The sequence below is a fragment of the Varroa jacobsoni genome, unplaced genomic scaffold (genome assembly GCF_002532875.2).
Source record: "Varroa jacobsoni isolate VJ856 unplaced genomic scaffold, vjacob_1.0 scaffold_267, whole genome shotgun sequence".
Lineage (NCBI taxonomy): Eukaryota > Metazoa > Arthropoda > Arachnida > Mesostigmata > Varroidae > Varroa > Varroa jacobsoni.
In genome coordinates, this window is record NW_019213169.1 from 79,858 (window position 1) to 99,213 (window position 19,356).

At 38.5% G+C, this 19,356-nt stretch overlaps 1 protein-coding gene and 1 long non-coding RNA gene across 2 annotated transcripts in view; one reads left to right on the plus strand and one right to left on the minus strand.

Moving 5' to 3' along the window:
- Positions 1-16,091, minus strand: part of LOC111258819 (nose resistant to fluoxetine protein 6) — a 39,292-nt gene extending 23,201 nt beyond the window's left edge. The window contains exon 1 of the mRNA XM_022830376.2: positions 15,478-16,091. Within this exon, the coding sequence (XP_022686111.1) occupies positions 15,478-15,817 (340 nt within the window). The 5' untranslated portion in view covers positions 15,818-16,091. The remainder of the gene's footprint in view (positions 1-15,477) is intronic.
- A 144-nt stretch (positions 16,092-16,235) lies between these two features.
- LOC111258826 (uncharacterized) overlaps positions 16,236-19,356 on the plus strand; it is a 12,908-nt gene continuing 9,787 nt past the window's right edge. Inside the window, exons 1-2 of the long non-coding RNA XR_002679218.2 lie at positions 16,236-16,405; positions 17,469-17,522. This is a non-coding gene — a long non-coding RNA (uncharacterized LOC111258826). The remainder of the gene's footprint in view (positions 16,406-17,468; positions 17,523-19,356) is intronic.

The window sequence follows — 19,356 nt, forward strand, 5'->3', positions numbered from 1 at the left end:
ATATAATAAATATAAAACCGCTCAAAATACTGGCCTTCTTATATTCGATAAGCACAACAGAGATCCTCAGTTCGATAAGAAAAGACAAACACTAGATTCGCTCACAAGTACCGCGCCGAATTTATAATGCTTTCCATGAGACAACTATCATTCAGCAGTGTCATGCTCAGTGTTGATAAAAAAAAAAAACAACTCTTGCACTGCGGAACATTTATTACTTCTGCTGACCTTTGCGACACTTTTCCAACGCCACCTGCTCCATCTCTGCTTTCGATATGTCCACTTAGGCCATAGTGGATTTCTACATTGTCTAGATAACCAAATGCTTCTCCGTTCAGTATCTCAGCAAAAAGGGAACACGTGATAATTAGACCAAACCAGATCAGAACTACATAATGCGCGAAGCCAAACAAAATTCAGTATTTTTTCTTTTTTATGACACAAAATATATAATACGTCTAGCCGTCAAATCGCGCCAGATGCGTAGCGTGTCCTTTTAAATAAGAGCAAGCATTGCAAGGTTGCTTGGAAAGCGGTATCGACGACGTCTCGCAACCATTTTTTACCGAATATGCGCCTTGTGTCCTCGACTAGAGTACGTTGAAGAGGAGGCAAATCTAATCCTACGAATTGAGTGAGCGAGCGAGCAGATTCTGCTGGACCCAGACTGTTTCATCTGATAGACCAATGATGCTTTTGATCTTTTCTGATGAGAAATCTTTATTTGAACTTGAAGCTGTCGATATCGGACGGATGATTCGTGATTACGTGTGGAGCTTAGTGCATTTCACGACAGGGTGCACCCATTTCATGCTCCCTATCTAATAAGTGTCTGATAAACGTAAGAGTATACCGTATCGGCGGTTTGTATCAGCGGTTCAAAAATCTTATGGTTCCATCTTCTTCTGGACACCGCTCGAATAAATTCAATGCCATGATATATATGAAATCAAACACAAAATCGTTTCTGTACAACATCGACTCTGAGCAGCTTCAGAACTTCGTTAGAAACCGGACACAAGAAAATGGCTATACGATCTTTATCTTATGTGAATATATTGAACATTGCGATTTAAGCTCATTTGTCATTCTTTTATTTCTACGTAGTATCTGTATATTCATTACGACATGTTTGCGGGCAAACGTTCATTTCATGCACTTTCAATGGGACCGCTAACGAAGTTACGGATAATCTGATCCATTGACCGTCACTTTCTTCTACTTCTGTAAAACCAGCCTAGGCGCCCTATTGGAAAGCTGCCAATACTAATAAATACCGAAAAGGTCAATCAACGAGGAACACTGAATATGAACACTCGTTCGCGAGCACTTCGAACACAAAACAATTTATTTTATCTGTAAAACCAGGACCAGGAAATTAATCTGACTTGACAATTAAAGAGCGCGATTCTCATCACTGCCAGCTACAGTCAGAGCATTTGGAAAAAGTATTTCTAACTTAATTACCGACAATTGCATGAGTGAAGCGCAGCTTAGAGATCAGTTCATTAGAAACCTACTAGGACGCTGAACAGTTTTTTTTTTTTCGGAAATTATATCGCGCAACTTTTACACTCGATAGTGCTACAAATTATCAGGCAGGTTCATAAATTGCAATGAAGCTAATCATCAACGGTAGCATTCGTAGGCTAGGTCTTCTAGCCATACACTTTTCTTGTAAAACGTGAGACTCCCTCTGAATAATAAGTGATAATTATCTGGATAATGAGTAATAATTATCCGGGGAGAGATGTTATATTATTCCGTAGCTATTCAAGGGCTAAGCTAATCTAATAAGACCACTAATATTATTACTAATTTAGATAAATGACAGCAGTCGAAAATTTCACAGTCTCTTTCCCTTTTCCGATAAGGCAATATCTTCGTGAGTGTAACTTTTTTTTTTAGATCAAAGGTAATGCTTGTTTTTCCTCTAAATGAACTTGACAAATCTACTACATTCAACTTATAGGATAGGGCTGCATCAAACTAAGGCTTTACTGTGAAGGTTTCTCTAAAAAAGGACCTTTCTAAAAAATTTGTGACCAATTGGCTGTTGAAAAATCATTTTTTGGCAACGGTGTCGTAACTCTCGTGTTATTAAGTGTTTTTTTCCCTTTTAAAAATTCGTTTAGTCATTGCCATTGCCGCGTGTTTCTCGTTTACCATAAAACCATCTGCATACATAATGCCCTCGTTCAAACATACACACGCACAAACACACACCACGTCACGCGGGGCGGGGAAGGATGAATGGGGACTTGAGACAGGAAACTACATAGCCGGCTTGACAGAATTATTCAAAAGGGAAATAAACCAGGCTGGCTCGATCGATGGAATCTGGTGACATATGGAATAGTAAAGATCTGGGGTTACTGATCTGTAAAAGTAAAAAAAAATGCTGAGGTGCAGGGATAAAGCGTCCAAACGCATTCGAAGCAAGTGCTCGATGGCTTAATTCGCTCAAGGAAAGATATTTTGAGTTTCACCACACTCAATGTGTTGATCTCAGTGAAGTCAACAAGTACATACAACCGAAAAAAAAAACATTAATAACAAGTAGTTTTTACAATGAAAAATTAGTGAATCACTTCAACAATCGGTAATTAATGCAACACAATATGACGTTTGCCTCAAAATGAACGAAGAAACGTTTTACGCGTTAATTGAACGAAGTGGCCAGGCGTATGTTTATTTTGATTCTGTCAATACGCCTTAAGGCGTTTCCTCGACAGCTGCCATATGCCTAACCTACGTTTCTGTCGGATATTTCGCCTATTATGTCGACCCGTAGAGACCCGTTTCTAGACGCCTACATTTCAGTATTTCGGTGTTTTTTGCTGTTTTATCTGCCATAACTTCTACACTTCTTAATTGGACGTCTAATTCAGGTTATTTAATATAAGGTGCACAATATAAGGAGCTTTCGTTTACGTTCATGAGGTATTAATAGTGGCTGTTTTAAGTATGTCTATCAGCGGAATCAATATGCCTCGTTGGCAAGATAATTCTTTACCAGTATAGGGGACAATCGAAACGTCAATTGATGAAGATATACAACAACAAAAGGTGCCAACTAGCTCTTATCGTTGCTAATTCACTAAGTCTTGAAGAAGAGTTTTGTTCGAAAAAATATCTCAACATATACGACATGATGGAGCTTAATCAGTTACGATTTACAACAACAATGGTAAAGGTGTGAAATATCTAGAGTATCTTCTTGGCGCTTGACATGATCATCCACTAAAAGTGCGCCTGACACTATATTCAGATAGAAATCACAAGGGTATATGAATATATTATTATACCGACACGTACAATGTACGGCTGTATGTAGTTGTGTTTGGCAATGTACAGGAAGAAATTGCCTGTCACCTTATGGTCAACTATACTATTATGTAAGAAGCTGCAATGAAAAAATACATAAAAATGAGCACTAGCTATTTATCCAGCCATGCTGACTCTCGGACTGGCTTCTAGAGTTCTACAATCCCATTAAAATTCCTGGTTTTAGTGGGTTCGTACCCGGTGCAACCATTACAACTCTGCTTCTTATAAACTACAATACACAAACCGGCAGGACCTAGTAATAAGTCAATGCTCAGCTGAAGATGAACGTAATGCATGAGGTATTCTACAGGTGATAAACAGGTGTCACAGACTGGCCTAATGGTTCCAGAGTTGATGAATGCTAGGACACCGTTGTACGCTTCAAGTGTTAAAATATCATGGTTGATTTTGCTGGAATTGAATAAGATTGGCTTACACTCCTGAAGAAACCCAGTGCAGCCCAAATCTAATTAATTTGTTTCTAGCTTTCAGTTCACACTGTCATATTCAAACGTGTACGCTCGAATTCGCCGACTGAGGTGGGCGCACAAAAACCATAAATGTGTTTGTTAATGAAGAAAAATGAATATGACAATAGTAACTCATCCTAATTACGTTAAATATTGAATCATTGAGCTTTAAACCGAACGCGCTTTCTGTCCTTGCGCCATGTACGTGTCGTGGAAACATGTCGTGTTCAAGATTGCGCAAATAAAGATTACAGAAATAATAGCCTTCGTTATTTCTCTATCCAGAAAGCGGACAGAGGCACACTAAGAATTTTGCATTTATGAAAAAAATTTTTAAATTACTTAGAAAAAACAGGCGATTTACAGAAGAAAAGATTTACAATTGCATAATATAAGGTACGCAGGGTTCTTTAGTTTCGTCAATAATGAAAAGGTCTACATGCTTTGGGATAATGTCAGCTGTTTTCCTTTTAATGTGCTGCTATAAACAGACTTGAATTTAAAATATTTACATGTACAGGTAATTCTGGCAATGAAATATTTTTTTTCGAAATTCTCCTTGAACAATCAATGGACAATACCCATTTTTATAATATATACTCGTTGCATGTGCGAACTGTTGGCCGAGACAGATACCTCGTGAGAACTCCGACTTCCACGAACGACTCTTTACAGACACAGTATAGTAACTAAGGCCAGTGAAATTAAATCGTTTCTAACTTCATTTTATACTACTTATAGTGGAGAAATTGCTAACGGTCTATCCGGTTTATCAATCGACATAACCTCGTATCCATCAAAAGTATATTCGAGATGAACAACTGACATTTAGACACATATTTGTAATCGTAGTGCATTGAGCGATGGTAACTTGCCTCGAAGTGCAGGGCTATAAAAATAACAATCTCTATCTTATTTACTCCACGCCACAAATAAATAGTTCAATAAATATGTATAGTATAATAACGACGAGGTGGAGCCTCAAATGCCGGTAAAAGCTTTTTTGAAATCAATTTAGAAAATTGTCCCTCTTCTGTCTTTTTCAACTGCTAATTCAGTCTGATAGTCACCATTACAATAACTTGTATTCTCTATTTTTAGATACGTTTTTTATGATCGGTCACAGCTGCATATGAAAGTTTTTTCTATACACAGAGTGCCGCAGTTGATGATGCATTTTTTTAGATGTACCTTTGAAATGCCGTTTTAAACAAGTGTCACAAATGTTTATTGCTAAAACGTTAAATCATGCCATGCTAGTGCTATGTTCACAACACTACCCATAGAAAAATTATCGGCATGAACGATAATTAAACAATGCGTTATCTGTACGCATTTTCTTCCATATCCGCATGGAGGCACCCTCGATACTCTAGTTATCCTATATGTCCCCGTGTTTTCTAGGCATCACTTTAGAAAGCTCTTTCAAAGAACAATATGCTAGCCGAACAAAATTGGGACACGTCACGGTGACAGATTTATTCTTGTGAATAACTGCAAATGAATAGGGTTGGCAGTAGTAGTAGTAGTAGTAGTAGTAGTGACCCAGCAACTACCGGTACCTTAGTACGGCGCTTGGGAAAACTTCTAACCAACGGAACCCCCGTTTTTTTTTCGTCTGCGTTCTTCAGTTTCTTCTACTTCATCTCCGAAAACTATTTGGTCTTTGGTTCAGTCCATTCTGCATTTTGGCGATGACGTCTATGTTGGCAGTCCTGATTGACTAGCGGAAGTTAATAACTGCCTTCGCCACGCAGCCGCTGTGCGCCACGGTTTATACGAACGTAAAGTAAACAAATCGAAAGGTCAGCTACGTTTCGTCTTTTGCTGCCCGTTCAAGTGTGGGTTACAATAGTCAAAACAGTAGGAAAAAGTCCACGCAGCCTGGCACACGCTGACAGATCGCAACTGACAACACACAATCACTGGCACAAACGATAAAGCCGTGCATGCATGCATGCATGTACATAGTGCAGCGACAAGTTCACACTATTGTCTTCGAATGCGGCCTTGTTCCGCTTTTTTAACAAGGCTCTTACACATGGCAGACCCGCGACCCGGCAGAGCGAGACATCCTCATAGTAAAGAGAATATTTGTGACGGTAATGCAATTATAATAAAATCACGAAACAACTGTTTAAGTACGTTAAGACATATTAAGCTGATGCTACACTTGTTGTACTAAGTAGCTTTATTTGAATGCAGTGTTCGCATCTATGACGAAGAGGAATAGAAAAATAGAAAAAATAGAGAATTTCAATTGAGTGATATTTAAAAAAAAAGAAAGTACATCCTTAGCATCAGTTGTATATAGACTCATCGTATGCCCTCTATATGGCTTTCATACGGTATTTAAATAGACATACATGTTGAGTTCTGGCGGTCCTAATATAACGCAAGTAGCACGCGAAAACATTGTCGAAGCATAAGCATCGTAGCTCTATCGTATCCCATAACGAATCTTGAAAATCACTGCATCAATTATCAACCTTTGTTCTGAGCCATTCAGGCACAGAAAATGTTATGAAGCAATTGATAACATGTGATTTGGCTTGTATACACATTTCTTCCGTAAAGGTTAACATTGTGAAGGCAGGAGGTAAACGGAAGTGCCAGCTTTCACGACTGCAGTGATGTGTGCAGACAGGACGCGCGACTGAGAAACCCATCGCCGCTGTTAAATCAGCGTGGGAAACAGCCTTATAGCTGTATTGAGCGTTCGCCAGCTTCCGATAGATTGCTTATTCCGGTGCAGATTATTACTTATCCACATCTTTGCCTATTTGCTACTGTAAAACGGTTACCGATATTTTTTTCATAGCACTTACGAAACACCGGCAGAACTTTCAGAAAACAAACCAAAAGGTGTAGCCACCTAAAGCGAGCGAGACCTGCTATATTCCAGGAATTAACTAAACATTTTCTTTAAAAAAAAAATAACCCTATTAAGGTCTACACACATAGTTAAGCGGGTGCTTTTTAAGCATGTACAAATGCTAACTATGTAAAGAAAAAAAAAATGAGAGAAATTGATAATTATAGAAGAAAGATGCGCTATAGCGTCGAAGATCAGACTTGTATTGCTGTGACTATCCTATAATATTTCTAACCTGTATCGTACTCCAAGTATTAATTAAGTTCAATCAGTCCCGAACTATACGCTAAACGCCTATTTATGCTCATAGTTTTTTCAAGTTTGCTTAAAGCAGTTGTTTGCTTACTCATTGTGTATGTGTTCACTATAGCCATAAACTGGAATCGGTCTGTTTTGTGACAGAAAGTCATTTGAATTGAAAAACATAAATGAAAACACAATTAAGTATCTCAAAGGAATTCAGGAGAGAATGTTTACCGGAATAAATCTACAAAAATCATCTGAAATTATGCACTTCAAGTTAATCAATCATGTGGGTATGTAGTAATGATGGGATCTTTTTAGCATTGCTCGTTATGAGAATATTAACTTAATGATAATATCTAGTCCAGCAACTACTGCCTGATCAGATAGGTGACACTTGATGATACTATCATTTGCCCGAGGAACTATGGCCAAATGGTTAATCTATTCGTGTACAGAAGATCGAAATATCCTCCAGAACTTCGTCAAGATGCAGTGAATCAAAATAAATGATGCCGGTCCTTACACAGAGGATGGATTACATCAGAGAATCCTTACTAAATTAATATACGCTTTATATATTTTAGGCTCTGGTACGTCCCCGTGATAGCTGATTGGCTAACGTATTTACCTGCTAATTTTAGAGACACACCGTGGTTCAGGTTTAGATCCATAGGGTATAGACAAACCCGACTTCGTCTCGTACCGGGGACCGTACCGTTGCTGCACGCCTCACTCCTATTTACTTGTTTTTTTTTTAAGTAAATCATAATGTAACGCATATTTATCCAGGTAGCTAATTACTTCGTTCGTGATTTCCTATAACATGACGACTTTTTTAATAAACGAAGAACTAACGGTACATTTATCGAGCTCGAGGCTTCTTCTTATATATATATTTGAGGTACATTAGATTTGAGACTGGTGCGAGAATGAGGCCAGCATTTTCGGTGTTAACCTATACAATGACGATAATTAGCGTCATCATTTGTTATTATAGCAACAGTTATACTTTATAAACACTAAAATGAAACAATGTGTTTCACAAGTCGGATTTCGTTCCCCTTTGATCTCGCAATGTTTCAGCAACTATGGTGGATCTGATATATGATTGTGGCGCCTATGACATTTTCTAAACCAGCCCGCTTAAGTATAATGCTAGAAAGTGAATTCAACCACACTACAGCTACTGAAAATCTCCGCTTTCCGCCTTGCTAGAATATGATTGCCAATTAGCTGATGCGTCTTTCTTCCGTTACGTAAATAGCGATTGCTGTTAAATCTGCCGCTTCAGAAACAAACAAATTTGTTTCTCAGATATCCCCAAGTGATGTACTGAATTGGAACTGTATGGTTTTATGCCACAGCGGCCTTACAATATAATAGTATCGCATGGAAATCAATAGCCTTCTTGTGCTGTAAACCTCTTTTTCCATTTTCTTGCATACCACTTCATGCATGAAACGCACATTAGGACATGTCAGGGCAATTTTCTAAAAGAATAGGTACAGCCAAACATCGTTCCGGAGGAAATCCGTCATTGTTATTATCGATGCTTAATGTCGTCAACCTTGTGGCTCCAGAAAAATATTTCTAATGAAATATATCACGCATGAATTAAAGAGTTGCACAAACAACACAAATAACATCTCTGAGGGTACTTGCGTTCGGTAACGTTAAACACGACATGTTTATAGGTTTATAGCGGCATAATAAGACAGTGCATCGTATTTATGCCGCTGGCGAAAACTCTTGCTAAATCTAGCTTAATTTCCAACTTCGACGGCTTCAAAACTTCGAAAAATATAATCATAATTGAAGTGTCCGTTTTTTCAGATTGAAGCAGGTTGACATTGATCCGAGCGCGATTAAGTCAAGAGCGGTCTAGTAAGTACTATATACCTGGAATTTGTCGAAAGTATCAACTATCTAGGTACCTAGGTTAACGTTATCTGTAACAATAATTATGTAAGTTATGCATGGCCCTAATTTAACCAATTTATCTTTATACCTTAAATCTAACTTTCGAAACGCTTTTTGATAACCGTGGCTTCGCTCAGACAGTTCATCTGTTTGTCTATTTTTTTTTTCTGCCAAAATATCTTAGGCTTAATATGTAATATTATAACACGAACGTATAAGACTAACCTTGGAACTTAGCTAGATATCGGGCCTTACTTCTAGAATCCTGGTTACACGTGCGCTATAATATAGTAATAATAATAATAATAACGTGACTGGCGTTATTTTGTTCCGGCTGGAACGAGCATGTGATTAAGTGCGATCGTCAGGAGCCGCTGCATCCGACACATCACGAACCCACAAGGTGAGGACTGTGAAGGGTGATCACGCAACGTGTTCTATGCGTTTCCCAATAAAGTATTTTGTCTTTTTTCTGTGTGGTAGCCTCACTTTATTTGCCAGCATCCGTTGCGTAATTGCCAATGCGATATCGGAAACCGAAATTGTTCACGGCTTTTGCATTTACAAACAGCTCTTTCTGATCTCTAGAGGTAGCTCGCTAAACTGTGGGTATCTGATACATTTTTTTCTAGTTCGGTTATTACATTGTATCGCTGCTTTCCCATTAATCTGGTAAGTCTGTTTGTCGGTTTGTGTAAGGTTGATGAAGTCCTTCCGCGCCGCTGACAGATAAATTTCCCTAACCGATATTCAGTCTGTTAATCTCTCCCGTTTCAAATATGCCCTTTGTTTTCTACTGACTATTATTGGAAAACATCCATTCATTAACAGAGAAATAACGACGACCAAATTTCGTATAATTCACCCCAAATAGCGGTTCAATTGGTGACAAAGATTTTACTTATCTGTCACAGACAGACATTATTAAGCTAGCTTCAAGTTTCGCTCATTTTCGAAGCTATTTAGTGCTCCTTCCCTCCCAAAAAATCATCGTCTGCATCAGTCTGTTCAAAAAAGATTTGGCTATTAATAGTTAAAAAGCCGAGGGTCCTTTTTAATACAAACAAATGATAGTTAAAGACATTTTAACCTGTGCTACCTGTGTAGGGTGATAAGTCAGTACTTGTTCGTATACCATGGCCTCGGTTAAAGGCTGTCGAATAAATGCATACTTAGGTATTCATACATTGTGTTTATTCAAATCTTTTTTTAACGAGCAACATTACAAGCCTAATTAGAAGGCAAAATCTTAATGGAACAATTTGTCGTAGTATCATGAAACTTTTCCGGCGTAGAAACCAGGCAAATTTTTCTTTGACGTTACGCGAACACCGAGTATCAGCACTGATCAAACCTCTAATGGCGCCACGTTCGCCGTGGATTGCACTGTCATATTACAGGCAGTAAAGACTGTTAGGGAAACGAAGGAGGTTTTTTTTTATGAGGCCTTAAGAAGTAACAGTGGAACCCCCTATAAACTGTTTTGGAATTATGAGAAGAAGTGGGGCTCAACATCGTGACCATGCCTCTGATTCTGGCTTGCGTCTAAGAATAGACGGAGTTGCGTAAATGCAGCTTCGCTGAAATAGAATGTTTGGCCAGAAAAAAGAATATATGTTTTTGCCATTGGCGATTGCGTAATTATTTAAGTCAATCGGGCGAGCCGATTCTAATTTAAGCATCGTTTTGATTACGAAACGCGCTTTTTAGTGATTCGATACATAACACTGTATCTCTTTCTGTAGAAAGCGTATTTAATTATAGGTTTCGTTATCTTCGGCTCAGAGATACTTCTGCGTATTCAGAGGTATTCTTTAAAAAAAACGTTCCAAAAAGCATAGTCTTCGTCTAGCTTAAATACACTTTCTTATCACAGAGCGGATTGGTTTAACGTTCCGAACTTTGTGAGTACTCGTGCATTAGGCGCTACCTTCTAGGGCGTTCGAACACAGTATCTCTAAAGTGTCTCAACTAATAGTTGTTATAGTTTCTATTTGTCTTACGAAGTTTTGATTGCTACAAGTACAATCAGCCATACGGCATGCGCCTATTTTAACCGAAATGAAACGCTAATTAAGTATAATTAATAACGACATATAAGGCATATTTATGTGCTACTACGGACCCAACATGTTCACCTCCCGAGCTACCTCAAACAGCTACAAGTCACCAGCGGCAGTACATGGGCCAGAACTGACTTCGGTTTTTTCTGCGGAGCTAAAAGGTGGTAACGAAAGATGATGCAGCCCCATCATCGACCAAATTCTCTTCTCTTGTGTGAAACCGAACACAAATATAGAGATGTGGGGTATTGGGAAACCAAACACAGGGCCAATGAGGAAAAAACAAAGAAGAGAACAAAGGACGTTAGTCGGTATACATAAATCTATTTGATTGTTTTATCGCTCTTTAAACTCGTGCCCACGTTGTGGCACGCTTTCATTTTCGGGAAATACCCATCAGTCAGGCCAAGCACACTAATACCTATAAAATGGCACGATTCTATTTGATTAATGTGGCATTTGAAATAAAGCTCGGAAACTATTCACCTGCCAAGCAGAACACATCCTTCGTTACCGCCTTCACAGTGACTTCTTGGCCTATTACACAGGTTATGCATGTAATAATCGCATGACATCAGGAAGAGGCCGATTAGATTACGAAATAAAATGCGGATGTAAACACCTTACAGGCACTCATATCTGCATTTATATTACTGGGTTTATCCGTAAGTTCTGTATATAATTATACAATATAACAAGTAATGTGTGTACCTTGGACATTGATGTCATAAGTTATTTCCAACGACATAGCTATCAAGGCGCACAGGGCAAAATGAAATCTAGTTTGGCATATATATATATATATATATATATATATATATATACGCAAGTAGATTTAGAGCTCGGCTGGACTTTAAGTTAATAAATCTGTTAGCAAATAGTTTTCGCATGGCATTTATATATCCATGAAAAGCGTGATGTATATATATATATATGTGTACGGTAAATAATAACTTCGCACCTTGTAGTAGTGTTTACTTTAACGTATAATCTGGCGATTTTTTTGGCCACAGTACTAGGACTCGAAGCCTTCTAAATTCGACTGGAAGGTATCAAACGATGTTCAAGGGCAAAAGGATCCGCAAGCATTTTGGTATAACCAACAGCTTTAATGAATTTCCATTAAACAGCAATAAGACGAGACCAGGTTTTCGAACCTTCTTCCTCAATCAACCACCATTACATGTTTTTCAACTAACTTAGATACCAAAACCTTGTTACGATGGCGACTGAATATGGGTAGATGATGAAAATACGCTTCCGTAAAAATATTTATTGTCTAACATCGCACTCAATGAGCAGATTGCCGCAAGAACGCCGCCGCCGCCGCCGTGGCAAGATGGCGTAGCTCGTTGGGACAGTAAATTTTCATTAACTACTAAATATCCGCTGCGAATTCTACATAGCACAATGTCGAATGTAAATTTCCGTCTGTTTTTTCTTTCATTCTCCTCGGGACAGAGAAAACACCACTTTATCTTCTTGGCTCTGTGTCATTGCTTGCTATTGCGCCTGCTTTTTTTTTTTCATTTGGACATCGTCGATCAAATAGAAAAGAGCTCTTCTTTATGCCAAACAGTAGCCGCTTGTGTTCCTCTACTCCCTGTTAAAGATATTTTTGTTTTTGTTTCAGTATGCAACACTACGCTTTCCGAGTGTTAGCTTCGACCTAAAAAACAGCAGATCCGCAACGACCCAGGTATAGGTACAAAAGAAGATATAGGCTAAATATCCCAGCGATGAAGTAACAAATTTAAGCTTCAAGGACCACTGTTTATTTGATTGGAGGGATTTAAGCTGGGGATGGAACATAGAGCATTATAGTATAAATACGTACTTTACTTTGTTGTCGTTTAAACGCACTGCAATAATAAACAGCGTTTGCGAATAAAGTCGTTGTCTTATGTCTGACGGAACTCGAAATGATGTCGGATCAGTGTCAAAAGCACTAATAAGAAAATGAATAAATAACAAGCTTTTGGTGACATGTTCATACTATTGCTTCTGAATATTTCTGGGGTTACACACGCTATGGAACTCACTGCGTCAGACAAAGACGAACTTCAATGCGCTTATTTTGTTTCCTCAAAGGGAGTTCAAAGCGTTTGCAGCAGTACGTTTTTATGCTTGTACAACTATAATATCTGATATAAACACATATGGGTCTATATAATTTATATACCGGGCAAAATTTACGAGATCACCCAGAATACTCATTCCTGTGATTATTAATATTATTACGACTGTTCTACGTTGATAGAAACGCTCACTATAACGGGAATCGTTTGACAGTTTTTTTTTTAATACCACAGGAGGCTTATAGACAAAGCTAAATTAAAACATCCTGCTAAATAATAGAAGACGTTTGTAAATCGTTGACTAGAGTTTGATAACTTGTCAAGTTACTCAAACACGTGGCCTTTGGGCTAGCCGGTCAATGATGGCTAACTGGGCACCGAATTTGTGACATCTTCGAAAAACAATATAGCGTTTATATATAACAACCACAACTATAGCCCTATAACGCTTACGAACGTTGAACTTGATACGAGTTGACTCGCAGAATTGTCGATTTTTATGGCAGTATAGAATCAATGACGTTGTGTCTGAAAATAATTCGTAACTTAACACAAATATATGTTATAATCCAAATGTAAAGAAAGCTCTGAAAATCGAATAGAAGTTTACAAATTACCATCGTGAAAACATTCGAGGACCTTCTCAAAGATGAGCAAAAATGGCATTGAACTAGTAGGTGCAAGAATATCTATGCTAGATCTGTCAGGTACCAGCGCAACTGAACATAATCTTATCCATCGACTGTCATCTATTTCCTCGTTTGAGCAAATCCGATGATTGTCCACCTGCTAAGGTAGGGTAGCTTATATACGAAACCCCTACACTATTAAAATTAAACAGAAAATATCTACCCACTGCGAGAAAAAGAGTTCCTCAACTCTACTGAAGGGTGACGTCGTCCAAATCGGAAATCTAACTCAACAGATTCCGACAGCAACAAATTTCTATAGAGCGACAAGTCGGAAAAAAAGCCAAGCTAATTGATTTCTCGAAGCGGCAGGCAGATTGTGACCGTATCATAAAGAGGGTTTGGCAAACTGGATAGTAATAACTGAATAAATTCTTATTTGTTAGCATACATGTAGGTATAATAAGTAGAAATTGCCGACCCTGTGACACCCGAAATGAATTATGAGGAAGGTGTCGTCGGAGTCCAACAAGCGCGTCGATAGTTGAAAGCAGGTAATGCATGAGCCGGAAGTCTGTCCAGTCTGGCCCCCTTACAATCGAGGCGAAAAAGCGCTAAGTATCCGAATATAAATATAATGCAACGAAAGTTAACAGTATTTGGACTAAAAGTATAAGTGGGATCAGGGATGCCTGATTCACGTTTCAAATATTAAGATTATTCGCTTTATAAGTATTTAGATAATAAATTAAATTGAATGAATCTCTCGTTGATTAATAACAACAAACGGTAACACTCTATACTTCCGAGGGCAATACTCGACGTCAAAGGGCAGCAGACCATCGAGCGTTTGTATGTTATGCTACTCGTATATGTATACGAAACAGGCATTTTTCAAATGGTTTCCTCCTTTTAACTTCGTCTACTACTTGGATAGTTGATGGTTGCCTGCAGAGTCACTTTCGACGCCAAGGATCTCGGCTTGGTGCAGATCAATCGTACTCGCCAGTGTCTCGGTCAGTCACCAGATCTCAGTTATTCAAGCCGATGACCACTGATGCTGAAGATATTCCCGCTTTCAGAAAACAGAACATCCCAACTGAATGTTTAATAAACGTTAGTCTGTTAAATAAGAGCTTAAAACTTGTTAATCGGCGAAGCATTGCAGTGTCAGCTGTTGATTAAGCCGGTACCGTATATTCTACGGATGGAATTTGCTTGTTTCCATGTATTATAAATATCATAGTATACGTTACCCCATTCTGGAAATGTCGTTTTATATTTCGAAGGCCAAATGCTGAACATGATTAGGCCTGAGCACTACCTAGTCACTGTAGATCGCAGTCACTATTATCAAACTTAATTTAATCTCAATGCCTCCGCTAAAATTATTCCATACAGAAATTGACGATGTATTTTTTCCTGACTTCTCTTGGAACTGGTTAGAGATCAGTTACCAACTAACTGAAAAAAGACCCTAATTACTATATATATATATATATAGGTGTGTGTATATATATAAATGCCATCTGCCACGTTAAGCATATAACAAAAGTTTTTTGAGATCCGTTTAAAACTGTTTTTTGAATGTTTATAAATGCGGCAAAATCTGAAGGCCATTTTTATGCGTGCCACAACTCGATGAGAAGATACGTGCAAAATGCGTAAATTTTATTTAAAAGTCTATGACAGTCATCTTGTCCAGGAAGCAAAATCAAATGCTTTGTGTAGTGTAACACATTGAATGGCACCGCAGACAATAGGCTTCTATGTTAACTTAGAGCGACGGATCCTATACCTGCTACTAAATCAGTTGAAAGGCTCTTTTTGCACTATATTGAAATATATGAAGGGCGGCAGACTTACTCTGGATAGACCAAGGCCTAAATTTTTTAAGGCCGAACAAGAATTTAAGCAGTCCGTATGTACAGTCTCCGGTAATGTTTAACTCATGAAGATTTTTTATGAAGTGCGGGGCGACATACTCCATTACATCACTCGACACAGCTTTGATGAACTTTTCCTGCCTTTCGGCATAATATTTGAATGGGTTTGCTGGATCTGGACCTGGATCTATCGTTGTCGTCTCTTTAAATTCTGTGTTAGCGTCTTCCATCTCCCTCGTTACTTGAGCCGTATCCTCGGTATCTTGGGAAACCCCAATACTGATTAGAAGGCACACTATTGTGGGGTAAAGCCACCGCATATTGAGCACCAGTCAGGAAGAAACAAGCGCTATTGAATAATCTCTACACCGTTTTGAGCACTGACGAGTACTGATGAGGGTCAACTGTTGTATGCTGTATATCTGACAAATCCGTGGAGCGATCTATCTGAACTCTACGAGTTATGCACACACGAAATCTGTGAAGTTCATGCACGCACTGCCGCATCGAACTTCCTGGTCTTGGCCTCAATCACCAACAATCTATCTATAATAGATCTGGCTGCTGGTGCTGTTGTTCGATGCATCGACTGTGCAAGCCTCCTGCCGCGCGCGGCTAATCTGGAGGAAAGGGTCTTGTCGTAGTAACCGAAGAGGCGAGGAGATGTCTTCGATACCCCACTAAAAGCAACGGCGGTAAGCGCTCGGTAGGAAAGTTATACGGGGCGCTGGAAGAGCACCGGCTGCGGCGTCGTTGTTCCACAGATCGAAAACAGGCTGCCGTAAGGAAGCGATGATTCTTTTATTCCTTAACGTTCTTCTACTGTGAGAAGGCTTTCTCGGTAGCTGTTACTTGAAAACTTCCGACATATCAGAAATCATCATACAGACTACTTTATGCAATGAAAGGTAGGGCGTATTCCCCTAAACATTCTTTCAAAAGAATCGATGTTAGACCTTTACTAAGATGTACTCTAAAGGAATACAAATACATCAATAGCAAAAGCGCTATAGATGTGAAAACTGGTTTTTGGAAAAAAAATTTCTCTATGCGAGCAGCAGCTTTTCTTTTGAGCTATACATTAACTTAAATGCAAGTTAGAAGAAAAAAATGGAACATTAAGCAGCGCTGAGATATAGCGCTTGTTCAAACCACGCGCCGAGATAAACATGCTTAATAGTAACCGTCATACACCCCCTGTCGTGCAACCAACTTCGCACTGAGTTCGTTTAACATAACGTAGTAGAGTGTCGTTATTTTTCAAAGGCGAACATTTTTTTGAGAACCTAAGGAAATAACGGTGTACCGAGTACGTCCCTTCTCTAAGAAAACATAGTGATTTACATGTTGAATGAGCTATTCAAATACTGTTTCTATATCGTTCATTGGAATACTATTGAAAAAGAAAAAGAAAACATCTTGAACATGGTTTCGGAGAGTGGCGTGTACGAGCGTTGAGTACGCTCACTAAGCGTATGCATTGTTTTATTCCTGCCAGATGAGTGCACGTTGATGGAACAATATGAGATCAAGTAAATCTTATGATCCACCTTAACCATTTGCCACGACCAATGTTCTCGACGCATTTGAAATTGCATATTTTATTATGACGGCATAAAGGGTCACATTGGCATCTGATCGCATGTACAGGTAATTCAAATATCTAGCCCATGAGCGATTTACCCTCGAAGGCGGGTGATTTTTCGTATATATGAACCTGAACTATCCCTTACTGTCACTTCAAGTACCATATCTTGACTTCCTCTAAGATAAACTTAATAAACTTGGACAACGTGTCAACAAAAGCCCCTCGGGATCTAAATGATAGATTGCTCTAGCAAGTCCCGCTAATACGACCTTAAGTGCAGTGGCTATACTGTTTACTACCTTAAATACACAACGATTAAGATTCGTGTTATTACACATTGACTTGTTGCATGTTAAAATGGGAATTGGAAAACCCCTCATCAGAGACAGAATGCGCGGATAACGACAGATCTCTACGTTTCTCATCGACAACCTCAGGTATTTCTTATCACTCTGGCCTTTTTTCTTAGATACAAAATGTCTCCCTTTTCGGAAAGCGTTCACGGTGGGTTCCCCGCATTCTTTGCTAGGACTAATGATACGCTCTACAACAGTCGCGCGACTACAGTCAGCGGTAGGATTGTTAAACTTTTTAATTACATTTATTATATAGAAGGTTAAGGCGGCCACTCAATGAATCATCCTGTTATTACCAAATACGCTCGAACTATGCTGGAAAGGTGTTACTGATAAAAAAAAAATAGCGTACACTTGCTGAGGTATCACGTAAGGGGAATACCCACCTTGCCTGTTTTGCTTTTATTTATTTGAATATGCCGTCGCATGTAGAACGGTCGTCATCCATCATTCACATAAATACATTGCTCTTAAGATACCGCTAATTATTCACTAAATATTATAAACAAGTCGTTAGTTATTATTAACTATTAGTGAGTGAAAAAACATTGCAAATTATACGAACTTCATATTTATTTATTTATTGCCGTCAATCTTTCAGTATTCATCCGCTTTTTATTTATCATTTGGATTATTCGGGAAAAAGAAGCTATATCGTTACATACAGAAGTTTATAAGGAAGACAAGTACCGAAGAGAAACGAGAAAGCTGAGGATGAACAAAAACAATAACTGAACAAGTATTAATAGTTGAAAGACCATAGAAACATATTTTTCCAATATGTTTGTTATTTATGTATCAGGCCCTTATTAATGGCCTCAGAACGGAGTCGGCAGGTAATTGTAGAACAGAGAGCATTGGGACGTAGATATGAGCAGTTATCCATGAGCAAAACCACAGGGCTACATCATCTCGAATATCTAGTTGTCTGTCCTTTCTCATCACTAAACATTGATACGTCAACGCCGTAATAAATCAATATTCCCCGAAAAATTGCAGTATTACCCCATAGCCTTCTACTTTTGGAATACAATAATCGTATTATGTATCGTCTCACCGCATTCAAGACCTTGAAACCACGCGATCGGCGTTCTTCATCGTTAGTCTTTTGCTCGGTCTTATTCTATACTCTTCGTGCGTATATCATTCCTTATATTATAATAGTACTTCAGTTGGCGTTCCTTAACGATCCGTTTCCCTCGTTCGCGTATAAACACGAAAGGGAAAGAAATCTACAAGCGAGTATTATGCGTCGGCACGGCCTACCGATTCGTGTGACGTTCTCTCTCTCAGGCACGTGTATGGTAATAAAGTTTGGAATTGGCAAAACGTACTATAACTTAGAAATCGCATCATTGCCTAAAAGGGGCAAAAATTCGCGCGTTAGCTGTTATCGTCGTCGGACAGTGAATCCTATCGGGTGTGTATCTAGGTATTTAATAACCTGGTCGCGCGATGTCTACCGGTGTAGTAAGATGTTACTGATTTTCCTCCGTTATTTAGCAGTTATTTCATTTTTTGCTTCAGTGATGACAACCCTCTAATAATAAATAGGTAAATAAACAGTAGTAATAATACTGCCTTTCATTACAACAACTGATGAACGCGCCGGAATAATAAGTAACTGTTTATATGTGCGAAGCTTAACTGAATGAATAATTATCATTTTCGAAGAGCTTAAAACCTATATATTACTACCATAATTTCCGATTGATTCCGACTTGTTACTCTTGAAATCATCCAATCATTTCACTCGGACAACCAAAATAATTCATTCATTCGCAAGCATTACACTATAATAATACTAAACAATTAAAAAAAAAAGGATTCAGTTAAGTATTTACTGTATTTAATGGGTGATTGAAATGGCTTGCGGTTTCCTCAAGGGGGTCAGCTTTTTTTTTTTGCTATAAAC